The sequence below is a fragment of the Erythrolamprus reginae genome, chromosome 9 (genome assembly GCF_031021105.1).
Source record: "Erythrolamprus reginae isolate rEryReg1 chromosome 9, rEryReg1.hap1, whole genome shotgun sequence".
NCBI classification, from domain to species: Eukaryota; Metazoa; Chordata; class Lepidosauria; order Squamata; family Dipsadidae; genus Erythrolamprus; species Erythrolamprus reginae.
The window spans coordinates 12,670,860-12,683,517 of record NC_091958.1 but is presented as its reverse complement, the minus strand read 5'-3'; the positions used below and the strand labels follow the sequence as shown (position 1 = coordinate 12,683,517).

The window sequence follows — 12,658 nt, the reverse complement described above, 5'->3', positions numbered from 1 at the left end:
TTCTCTCTCTCCCTCTCTTGCTATCTCTCTCTCCCCCCTCTCTCCCTCTCTTGCTATCTCTTTCTCTCTCTTTCTCCCCAGCTCCTTAAGATCGCCTAGGGACAGGTGGGGAGGGGATTTTGAAGAATCGGAGGAGGGGAGGGAAAGGAAGAGCCACCCCGCCGTAGCGGCTTGTAGAAGAGGGGGGCAGCGGCGCACCCAGCCGATCGGACAGGTGTGTGTGTGTGTGTGTGAGTGAGTTGCGAGGAAGGGGCTGGAGCAGCGGCCGCATCGCCCAACGGCGCCGCCCCGGGAAAAGGTAGAGCCGCGTTAAGGCCCCGCAAAGCAGGGCCGAAGCGGCAGCCCAGAAGCCGGCATGCAGAAGCCCATGGAGAAATCCCACAACTTCCGCATCGACGCTCTCCTGGCCGAGGAGCCGGCGCAGCCGGTGTCCAGCGTCTCCCCGGAGAGCTCCGCCGGCAGCCCCGGCGCCTGCCTGCGCACCAAGACGCCTTCACCCTGCGCCCCGCCGGGCTTGGTCCCCCTGCCCGCCGCCGCCTTCGTCCCCAAGCCCGGCTTGCTCAACCTGCCCCCGCCGGCCTCCCTCGGCGGCTTGCCAGCCATCTACCCGCCTCCGCTTTATCCCATCCCGGCTCTGGCCGGCCAGCATGCCGCCTTCGCCTACCCCACCAGCCCCAAAGCTCACCTGCTGCAGCTGCCAGGGAAGCTCCAGCCGGGCGGGGTGCTGCAGTTGCCGGAAAACTTGGAAGGCGCTAAGAAGGAAGCTCAGCTTCCGTTCTCACAACTTTTTCCTCTTTGTAAAAAGTTTCGAGACCAGAAGCTGAGCTGCTTTCGTCGCGGCACACCTGAAAAGCCTCATTTCAAAATTGCAATTATCAACGCCGCGCCGCCGCCACCCCAAAGGGGCTCCTAACTTGCTTCGCCACACGCATGGCACCACGCTTTATTTCGGGACCAGGCCCGGCAAAATTGAACAATTGGGGGGGGGGCGGCCTCCTGGTGCCAAGTTAGCCTTGCACATGCGCAGACTGTACCCTCCCTCTTTTGCCGGCTGCCTGCTGCCTCACGTCAGTAAAGTAGGTGACAGTCTGCGCATGTGCAAGGAGCTGCTGACTGCGGGCCCCCCTAATTGTTCAATTTCGCCGGGCCCGTCACGGGACTCCCAGTAGTATCGGTCTATCGGCGGCCCTGCTTGAGGTTGTTGGTACTAATCTACCTTATATTTTTACTATCTTAGAGTGCAAAGACTGGAAGTCTGCCACTGAACAAGCCAATACCGCCATGCCTGGTAAGTAACAAGTTAACCATGTACATTTTATAGCACCTGATATGTTCACTGTTATGTTTCTAAATTGTAGATAATTACCTTATTGACATCTTAAAATAAAATAAAATCTTAAATATTGTTATCTGATTATATAATCTTCACTAAAATGTTGTAAATCTAATGCTGCTGTACATTTTCATGGGTTGACGTTTTCTTTTTTCTTTTGTTCAGCTTGACACAGGACCTTTATCCCCTCTTCTTTTGTTATATGAAGAGCAAATGAATGAAAAGGATGAGTTGATTCTAGAACATGAGGCAAGTTTACAGCTCTGTATTTCAAACTCTGTGCAATGCAGTTTGACTAGGAAAATGTTTGTGTAATAAAATTCAGTCCAAAGTATTTTTGAACATAGATGACTTTTATAGGTGCTACTAAGTGTTCTGCCGGGCTCTCCGATAAGAGCCTCCCGAAAATTCAAGGGTACAAATTTCAGACACACACACATACACACACTCATACACACACACACACACACGTTTGAAAATTCAAAACAATGTTCTTTATCACAAAAGTCAAAATAAACTAAGCACTCTTTTTGTATTGCAAAGAGCACTCTTCCCCAAACAACCTTAAGCAGTCATTAAGTACTTAGCCAGCAGCTGTGGAGAAACTTCACACCCCTTCTTCTTCCAAGGAAGTGAGACACACACACACACACACACACACGTTGCTCTGCTTTGGTTTCAAAGGTGTGAAAAAGCAACGAAGTCCAGCACACATGATCCCTGATGAACTGCGAACAGATATTCTTCTACAATGGCCAAACCCACATGCTGCTATTTATAGCAGCAGCCCTAATTACTGGAGCCCCACCCAAACACAGGTGGCCTCCCTTATTTCCTGTAATATGTTCTTACTTGGTCTCTTCTATGCATAATTCTGCGCTTGCATGGGTCCAAAATGTCATCATCTGAAGCAATAGAAGATAAGGAAGATTGACTGCCTTGGCTGTGTGCCAAGCCCTCCTCTGCCGAGTCACTCCCACCTCCTTCTTTCTCCGAGGAAACTAAACTGAACTGATTCTGTCGGCAATAACACAGGCCTGTGACATGTTGAAGTTTCCCCTGCATCCACCTCCCCACTCCCTGGGGCAGGAGCTGGGCCAGAGCCAACCACAACACTAAGTATTCAAATACACAATAAGATAAAATGAAATATATGGTTCTTACACATGAAAACTAAGTGTTCCAGGAAAATATCAGGCTATTTTCTTTCACTTTAGAACTATAATCCAAGATTTATCATTTAATCTATTTAAGAGGGATTACTCTTAAATTAGACACATACACACGTATATATACAAACACACAACCCTATAATCCCTTAAATCGGGGTGACTGAATGGAGCTAAGCGTTTACTGGCCAGATTCCCTTCCTGATGCCTACATAGAACTCACAGCAGATATTTTCTCTTTCTGCACCCAGAGAGAGAAGTATCAGCTGCTACCTATTACCACACAGCCTCTTGATTGCAAGGTGAAAGTTCCACTTGTAGACCAACATGCTGTTCACCTGATCTAAAATTTTATATAAATTTTATATATTTCATATCCTGAGTTAGTCCCTTATCGCTTTTAAAAAATTGATCGTTTCCTCTCTGCTAAAGTCCACATTATATTTTTATTTATAATATAAAATCTGATTTTAGTAGACAAGTGATTATCAGTTAGACTGTTTAAAAGACAATATATTTTTCTGTAATGATCCAATTTCATGAATCCCATGTTGATGGTCTTTCTCATCGGAAAGCCAAATTCGTATCCTTTGAATTTACCCTGGTGAATATATGTTTTGTTTTGCTTTTCCTTCAGGAAAGCATGAAGATGCTTAAAGCACAAGCGAAAGAAGTAGTGAAGGAAAATCAACAGTTACTTCACAAATTATCGAAAACTGTTACTACCGAAAAATGGTAAGAGTACTATTATTTGAACCTGTTAGATAGTTCCTTTATTGTAATTTGTGCAAATTTGTAATTTATAAAAACTAATGCAATGACTTTTACCTAGTTATATTAAATCCCATAGAAGTTCAATGTTAAAATAAGTAGGAATAATTTGATCAGTGTACATTGCATTGTATTAAACTTTTAAGCTTAAAATAACTATTGTTATTTGGTTATTATTAAGTAGCTAATATATCTGATAGGAGAAAAGAAACAACTCATGCTAAGAATGCTCTCCTAAGAGAAATACAAGACTTTGCCTAGAAAAATGTAATTATTCACAATGTAGCACCTATATAGAAATTTCTCCCATAGAACACATATATTCTAAATGTATTTTGGTTTATTTTATTATTTCTCTTATTTCAAACTCTTTGCAGAAATGTTTCAGTGGTATTTCAAATTTCAAATCAATCTTCCCTTACAGGCAGCAATTGAAACATCAAGCCGAGCTTGTCCTGGAGGAAAATACAATGTTAAGGGAACATATTAAAAAACAAAAAAACAAAGAAGTTGATGGTGACAACCAAGGTGAAATAGATTTATCACTGCACGCAAACAAATGTGAATAGAGAGATATCAATCAGTGATTACTATCAATTCAGCCATGAAACCTTTTCAGTTTTATTTTGGTTTGTAATACTTAATAAAACTTTGCAGTAGTTGATGATTTAATTTTAGTAGGGTACACTTTCTGGCCTCATCATGATGGAATGAAACATGGCTATCAGCCACAATGTGAATATTTTCATATTCATGTGCAAGTCAGTGTCATAAACATTGTTCCACGTAAGCTGTGCCCGTGAGCAGGCGCGCACCCCCAAATACCCCCACGTGCGCCCTTTTCACGGGTGCACGCTCCCCATCCCGCTGCCAGCGCGTGGGGGGGCGGGGAGGCGCCAGCAGTAAAAGGTAAGGGAGCCGCGGCCGCCCCTGCCTCCCCACCATGCCTCCGGCCCCTCGCGCCCCTGGCTTCTCGGCCCTGCCCCCCGCTCGCCCAATCCGCCCCCTCTCCTCCTCCCCCGCCTCCTGCCTTGGCGCGCAACTTCTCCGGCGGTGGAGGCTGCGAGACAAAAGTGCTGCCAGCCAGGGGGCTGCGAGAGAGTACTTTCTCCGCGGGCTTCGGGAATGCCCGCCCCGCCCCTCTCGCAGCCCCTTCGCTGGGAGCACTTTCATCCCAGACTTCCAGCAAGGGGGCTGCAGTAGAGGCAGGGCAGGCGTTCCCGAAGGGCAGGGTGATCAGCTGTGAGGCGGAGCTCCGGAACAGAGGCACCGACGGTGAGGGGGCTGGGAGAAAGCACTCTCCCAGCCCCCTCACCGTCGGTGCCTCAGTTCCAGAGCTCCGCCTCACAGCTGATCACCCTGCCGCTGCCCCGCGGCTACTGCCCAATGCTGCTGCTAGGAGAGAGAGAGAAAGGGGGGGGAGAGAGAGATAGCAAGAGAGATAGAAAGAGCGAAAGAGTGAGAGAGAGAGAAAGCAATAGAGAGAGAGAGGGAGCAAGAGGGGGAGAGAGAAAGAGAGAAAAATGACTCTTGATTTAAAACATATGGTAAAAAGCACCCAAAAAATAACAGAGAAAAAAAAACCCAGCCGTTTATGTGTGTGTGTGTGTGTGAACTCTTGAACTATTTCCAATAGCTCACCTCTGATTGGAAATGGTTCAAGAGTTCACACACACACACAAGGGGGGAGGAGAGAGGGATGGAAAAAGAGAAGATAATAATAGTAATAGATTTTGGTTTTGTTTTATTATTAATTTCTTTTAATAAAAAAAGGGAATTTTTTCTTATTTATTTATTTTTCTATGCCGCCCAGTCCCAAAGGGACTGTCGCTCAGACACTATACTTTTCCGCCCACACCAAAAAAAAATTAGAGGGAACATTGGTCATAAGCAAAATAAAAGGGACAAAATAAAAGTTTAGAGTTAGAGACGATTACTTTTTCTCTGTAGTTGCTGATCCTATTTGTAGATTTAATGAGATTTATATTTGACAGCAATTTAACAAATTGCACTGACATTACAGACTTGTGAAAAGGAAGCTTTTGTAGCTAACAGTAGGGGAGGATAGAGCTGGAAGGGACCTTGGAGGTCTTTTAGTCCAGCTCCCTGGTCAAGCAGGAGAACCTATACAACCTCACAGAAGTAGTTTCTAAAGGCAAGCTGTTCCAAGCAAATAATACTGCAAATTAACATGTGTAAGAATCACAAGACTGGAATCAAAATGGGAACAAAAATTTATCAGAATAACTCTTTTCTCACCTAATGTTTTGAATTTTGTGCAAATCATAATTTTTATCTAGTTTACAAACTGACCAAGGAGCTCCATACTCTGAAAAATGAAAAAAAAAATCAAGAATCAGAGATGGAAGAATTACGCTCTCAGTATGCTGCCATGGAAAATAAATTTAAAAAGTAAGTGTCTTGATGATAAAAGCCCCATTCCTCTCAGTGGCTTTAATGTACTTTTTTTACAATACACTTTTTTTGCCATTTTCATGTCTATGTATTACACTTTCAGCTTTTGACTTCATGAAATGGGTTCGTACTGTATGTCAAATGTTTTAATTTAATTAAGTGCCTTGGTTGTTGTAACTGCAGGCTTTTAACATTTGCAGCGATTGCCATGTTGTCAGAAATAGGTTCTTTTTTCACTACTGAATCAACTCTAATTGATCTGTTCATTTCTACAAGTTATGAAGCTGGATGTCTTGGTTTGCTGTCCAATTTTCATTATTATTTCTATAGTGAGTTGCAGATGGAACAAGAAAAGAGAGAGAAGGAGACCCAGGAACTAATGGAAAAACTAGCCTCTCTTCAAACAAGCCTGTCTGTTGAGAAAAATGTCCTGGTGGTACAAAACAAAACATTAAAAGCTCAGCTGAAAATGGCACAGGACACTAAAAGGTTTCTTATTTTGGTTCTTGTGTTTTTGCTTCCTTTTTGCAGCCTCTCAAAAAAACAGTTTTTGGTCACTGGACATGCAGGTGGTCTGCTTCTTTTAAAATACCAAAGCTTTTTAAGACTGAATTTATATCAAAGTAAAGCTAAAATTTGTTTTAAGTTAGATTCATTTTCGCAGTCATCATAGCTGAGAAAAATGTTTTTTAAATGTTGACATCTTTCTCTGTGTTTTTGTCCCCTCGGTCCACTACTTTTCTTCCCTTAACAAAAGTTCATTTAGTGACTGTTCAAAGTTACAGCAGCACTGAAAAAAGTGCCATTTTTTACAACCATTTTTCACACAACCACTATAGCATCTCCATAATCATATGATCCAAATTCGGGTGCTTGGCAGCTGACTCATATTTATGACTGCTGTTGTGTGCCAAGGTCACACAGTCACCTTCTGCGACCTTCTGACAAGCAACAGTCAACAGGGGGAGTTAGTCCATTTAACAACAGTGTTACTAACTTAACAGCTGCAGTGATTTGCTTAGGAACTGTGTCAAGAAGAACCGTTGTACATACCTGAACGGTCTTCTCGCTGCACTGGAAGGAGAGTCCAACATGGGTAATTTACCAATCCTATTGGTAGAGACTGAGTTAATTTAAATATTTAAATATGAGGTAGTCACCGCCCCTTAGCAGCCCCCAATACCTCAGTTTTAAAAACGAAGCCAGTTTAAGGATAACACAATTTATTGAACTATCAACACATAACCTCATAAAAATTGAAATTCGTAAACCCAAATACTCCGGCGACCTGGCGACCAAACATGCCAGGTGGGTTTGGACTCTCCTTCCAGCGCAGCGAGAAGACCGTTCAGGTATGTACAACAGTTCTTCTCCACTGCAGCTGGAAGGAGAGTCCAACATGGGATATACCAAAGATTTAAGGCCCATGGGAGGGCAAAGGCTGTGCCACGGTCGTCGGAGTGGAACACACTCTCTGCAACACACGCCTTCCAAAGGAAGCTTCAGCCGAAGCTACGGAATCAAGTTTATAATGCCGGATGAAAGTTGTAGGAGACGCCCAAGTCGCTGCCTGGCAAATGTCCTCAATTGACGCCTGAGTAATCCACGCTGCGGACGTGGCTGCACTCCTGGTAGAGTGTGCTGTCACACCGGCTGGTGATAATTGAGACCGAGCTTTGTACGCTTCCTCAATACAGTCTTTAAGCCAGCGGCTGATGGATTTTGACGAGACTGCAATTCCCATTGTTCATTGGGCAAAGGACACAAATAATTTCTCAGATTTTCTGAACTGTTCAGTCCGCCTGATGTAGATTTTCAAGGCTCTCCGAACATCCACCTTGTGCCATCTTAACTCCAGAGGGTGAGTGCCGTGCGTACAAAAGTCTGGAAGTACTAGTTCCTGCGCTCTGTGGAACCCGGAATTCACTTTAGGAATAAATGACGGGTCCAATCTCAACACAACTCTGTCTGGGTGGAATACACACAGATCTGCTCGAGTAGACAAGGCCGATAATTCAGACACTCGGCGTGCTGACGTGATCGCCACTAAAAAGGCTGTCTTTATTGAGAGCAAACGAAGTGGAATTGACCTCATCGGTTCAAAGGGAGGTGCTGTAAGAGCCCGTAACACCAGGGAGAGGTCCCATGTTGGGAACCTGTGTATTGGAGGTGAGTGAGTGTTAATTGCTCCTTTAATAAAGTCCCTTATCCAAGGGTGTTGGGCTAGAGAACGAGACTGAGGAACTCGAACGATGGTTGCAAGGGCAGCTAATTGCCTTCTCAAGGTATTTGGAGCCAGACCTTTCTCGACCCCTGCCTGTAGGAATTGTAAAACTGCTATTACCGAAGCCTCTTTGGGATTAAGGTGTTGGTTCGAGCAAAACCTACAAAAGGCTGCCCATGTAGCCTGGTAAATTCTCACCGTTGACGGGCGACGAGCTGCCTGCATGGTAGATATGACATTGTCCGGTAAAAACTGGTGTCTTAGACTTGTCCTTTCAAGTGCCAGGCGGTCAGTTTGAACCACTGAGGGTTCAGATGACAAACTGACCCCTGGCTCAGCGATATTTCGCGGTCTGGAATCCTCCACGGAGGAGATACCGACAGGGCAATCAAATCTGCAAACCAGGGACGCCTCGGCCAATGGGGAGCCACCATAATCACCTCCGCCCCCTCCCAAATTATTTTGTCCAATATTCTCTGAATGAGACACGTCGGGGGGAAGGCGTAAAGCAGACCCTGAGGCCAGGCAGACAGAAGGGCATTGACCCCTTTCGCTCCTGGCACTGGAAACCAGGAGTAAAACCTGAGTAATTGGGTGTTGTCCGGGGTTGCAAAGAGGTCCACTAATGGGGTTCCAAAGCGGAGGGCTATTTGGTTGAAAAGCGCTGGGTTCAGCCGCCACTCCGAAGGATCCAGAGTGGCTCTGCTCAGCCAGTCCGCCTGCACATTGCTGGTCCCCGCAATGTGCTCTGCCGTTAATGAAGCCAGATGATTCTCGGCCCAGTCGAAAAGAGCTGTAGTTTCGAACATGAGACGATGTGACTTGGTTCCCCCCTGATGATTCAGGTGTGCCCTGGTCGCCACATTGTCCGTCAAAACTAGAACATGTCTGTCCCGCACCCAGTGTGCAAAGGTTTCCAGGGCTAGGAAAACTGCCTTGAGCTCGAGGAAGTTGATATTGACCGGGGTCAAATCCTCCTGAGACCACAGGCCTTGAGCCATATGAGGACCCATGTGAGCTCCCCAGCCTGACAGGCTGGCATCTGTCGTGAGAATCACTCATTCGTGGCTGTGAAGAGGGGAACCTTGGAGTAACGCTGGGGACAACCACCATCTCAGTGACTGCCTGACGGATGTTGACAGTCTTACCTTCCGTTGTGAATGGCTCACTCTGTCCTTCTGGTATGGCAGGAGGAACCATTGGAGTCCTCTGATGTGGTGCCGAACCCATGGCACAATTCCTATTGCCGACACTAAGGTTCCAAGTACCTTGGACAACATGGCCAGTGATACCTGATGCTGTTGGCATAGTTCGGTGACCAGTCGCCGAATGTTGGCTAGTCTCTCTGGTGTCAAGGACACCGTATCTTTGTCGGTATCTATGATCGATCCCAGGTGTTGGATCCTCATGGCAGGATGGAGATGACTCTTCTCCTCGTTGACCTTATAACCATGCCACTCCAGAGTACGCCTTGTGAGCGCTAGGTCTTGGTGCGCCTGGGACAGTGACTTGGACAGCACGATAATGTCGTCCAAGTATGCCATGACCCTTACTGATTGAGACCTGAGATGGGCCGTCAGGATGTCCACCAACTTTGTAAAGGTACGAGGCGCCGAGGACAGGCCGAATGGCATGGCTCGGTACTGGTAGTGCACACCGTTGAGGCAAAACCTGAGAAAACGACGATGGGCCGGCCATACTGGAACATGCAGGTAGGCCTCTTTCAGGTCGATAGATGTGAGGGCATTCGTGATGTCGAATGGAGGCAAAAATTGATTGAAGGTAATGCATTCGAAATCGACGATATCGAATGAAGGTGTTCAGAAGTTTCAGGTTTAAGATCATCCGAACCCCCCCCCCCCCCGATGACTTTGGCACTAGAAAAACGATGGAGTAGAACCCCGTGCCCTTGGCATGCTCAGGTACTACTTCTATTGCCTCTATGTTTAGAAGATGCTTGATCTCTAGTTGAAGATGATTTCTTTTTTGTGGATCTCGTGTCATTGGGCATTGTACAAAACCATTTGGTGGGGGCTGCAGGAACTCCAGACGCAACCCTTGAGATATTGTGGCATTTGCCCATTTGTCGGTGGAGGTATTCCTCCAGGAGGCACTGAAACGTTGGAGTTTGCCTCCTACGGGCTGTAACGAAGCCAAGTCATTTTGTGCGTCTGAAGCCCCTTTGGTTCCCTCTGAAAGGCCGCCGTGCCTGTTGGTATCCTCTGGGCCTATCTTGAAAGGCTGCGCGGTCACCTCTAAAGGTGGACTGGTTATACTGGTTCTGCGCGTATGTCCTATTAGTCTGTGCAACAGACGAGGAGGAGTCCCACCGAAATGGCTGACGGCGAGTGTAGGGATTGGCCCTGCGTTCCTGGCGCCTGTATGCTCTAGGAAGGGTCTTCCGTTTATCCTTATCTTCAATGAGAACAGGATCCAACGCCTCTCCAAAGAGTTTATCCCCTTGGTATGGAGATGAAGCCAGGTTCCACTTGGACTTTAGGTCAGCTGGCCAGCTCCTCAACCAAAGGAGGCGTCTGGAGGCCAGCGACGCCGCCATCCCTCTAGCCGAAAATTTTGCTGCGTGGAGGGTGGCATCTGCCGAAAATTCCACAGCCGCCAATAATTTACTAAGGTCCTGACGCAAGCGGCCTTCTTCTGGACCTAGGCGGGCCTGCACTTCCTGCAGCCACATTATCGAAGCACGATTGAAAAATGAAGCTGCAGCCGCTGCTCGAAACCCCCAGCTAGCCATTTGGTGAGATTTCCGCAGCAAATTCTCCGCCTTTCTATCCTCTGGTTTCAAGCTATCGCCGGTTTCTGATGGCACCAAGGCCTTTGAAATCAAGGTCATCACCGGCTGGTCGATGGGCGGGAATTCCAGCAGCTTCTCCATGTCATCATCCAGGGTATAAAACCTCCTCTCTATGACCGAAGGACCTTGAGCTGCTGCAGGTTGCTGCCAGGGGCGCTTGATGCTTTGTCGAAAAATCTCCGAGGATGGCACATGATCAGTCTCGGGCTGGGGCTCCTTAAATAATACAGCAGACGGCTTAGGGTCATCTGAGGCCTCAGTTGCCTTGGTGGGACTCGGTAAGTCCACTGCCTGCTTGGCCTTATGGAGCAGAATCTTGAAAAGGGGAGCCTTAAAAAACCCAGCTGTCACCGGTGGATCTGGAGCTGTCTCATCATCTGAAAAATCATATTCTTTTTTGGTGTCCTCTAATGGTGAGGGCTCCTCCATCCAAGACCCCATACCCGAGGGGGGGGTGCAGCCCACAGGTTCCTGGGCTATGTTGGGCGGGAGTGCTGGACATTTTGTTGCACCCCCACAGCCATCCCTTGAGAGTAAGCATCAGAGATGAGTCCTTGCAAGGCAGGGGACATCTACTGCCAGGTATCAGGCTGCACCCTAAGCCCAGCAGCCGTGGGCGTAAAGGTGGCCGATGGCGCACTCCTCAATGAGTGACTGGCAGACCCTGGTCTCGCCTGATGAGGCCCAGATGGAGGGACAACCTGAGGCATAAAAGGATTTTGCCTTTCTGGAGACCAATCTCTCTCTGACAAAGTCTCTGTAGTTCTCAAAACAGATTGGGGTGCTGGTTGATCCCTGGCCTGCAATAAGGGAGAGGTGGTTCTTGGAGTTAGGAGGGCTGCCTCCAACCTCTGCTCCAACGCTTTAATGCGCCTCTCTGCCTCTTTGATAGAAGAGGAGGCTGGAGCCTTAGATTTCTCTTTGGACTTCCCTTTGCCTTTATCCTGAGGCATCACGCTGGGGGAAGATGCTTTGTCTAAGGACTTATCTTCCATGTCTACTCACGATTGACAGTTGTTAATTGTCACACAAGGCCAGAGGAGACACGTTAAGAACGAGGGTTACTGGTAACCCGATCTCAGCAAAATGGCGTTTAAGCACCTCAGAGCCTACGCCTGCGCCTTAAGCTGTTGATCGCGCCCACTGATTGGGTGGAGAGCAACAGTCCTCCCGCCTAAACATGGCGGGCGCGGGAAACAGTTCGCCCCAAAATGGCGATCTCCGCGGGTTTTTTGCCGCCCTCTCATCTTCGAGGGTGACTTCCCTTCATAGAAGGAGCTCGCCCACCGGTCTGCCTTCAGCAGCCTCTGTTTTGCTGAACGAAGCGGCTTCCCGGCAATCAGGTATCGGTCGCGGCGGCGGCGGCTTTTTTCTTTCGCCGCCTAACAGCTGATAAGCGCTGGCCCTGCGCTAAGCCTTGTCCCTAACGGAACGGCAAACTCCAAGCCTCCCAGTGAGGGGGACTGACCCCCTCACCTTCGGCTGACAGCCGGGTATGGCCACTGAGGCCAGTGACCCCAGGCTGAGTTGCTCCTCGATAGGTATAGTACCCTCTGAGGGAAGGGAAACCCGAGGAGAAGCACGGTGGGGGGTTGTGCCCGCGGAGGGCAGAGACCCCTCAGAATTTCCCTCTTCATTCTCAGCATCTGTAAGAGAGAAAAGAGAGAAAAACACAAAGATTAATGCATTATTTTTAATTACTATACATTACTAAACATTACTTTCATTCCAAGAAAAAACTCAACAGTCTCTACTCTTGGACTGAGTTTTTAAAACTGAGGTATTGGGGGCTGCTAAGGGGCGGTGACTACCTCATATTTAAATATTTAAATTAGCTCAGTCTCTACCAATAGGATTGGTAAATTACCCATGTTGGACTCTCCTTCCAGCTGCAGTGGAGAAAGGTCATAAAATAAAACTGACTTAAGTATCTC

General features: G+C 47.3%; 1 protein-coding gene across 2 annotated transcripts in view; it reads left to right on the top strand.

Moving 5' to 3' along the window:
• CEP89 (centrosomal protein 89) overlaps positions 1-12,658 on the top strand; it is a 68,007-nt gene that overhangs the window by 39,571 nt on the left and 15,778 nt on the right. For both annotated transcript variants that reach the window (XM_070760306.1, XM_070760307.1), the window contains 6 exons: positions 1,238-1,288; positions 1,499-1,582; positions 3,140-3,237; positions 3,698-3,801; positions 5,574-5,685; positions 6,019-6,177. In XM_070760306.1, coding sequence (XP_070616407.1) covers positions 1,238-1,288; positions 1,499-1,582; positions 3,140-3,237; positions 3,698-3,801; positions 5,574-5,685; positions 6,019-6,177 — 608 coding nt within the window. The remainder of the gene's footprint in view (positions 1-1,237; positions 1,289-1,498; positions 1,583-3,139; positions 3,238-3,697; positions 3,802-5,573; positions 5,686-6,018; positions 6,178-12,658) is intronic.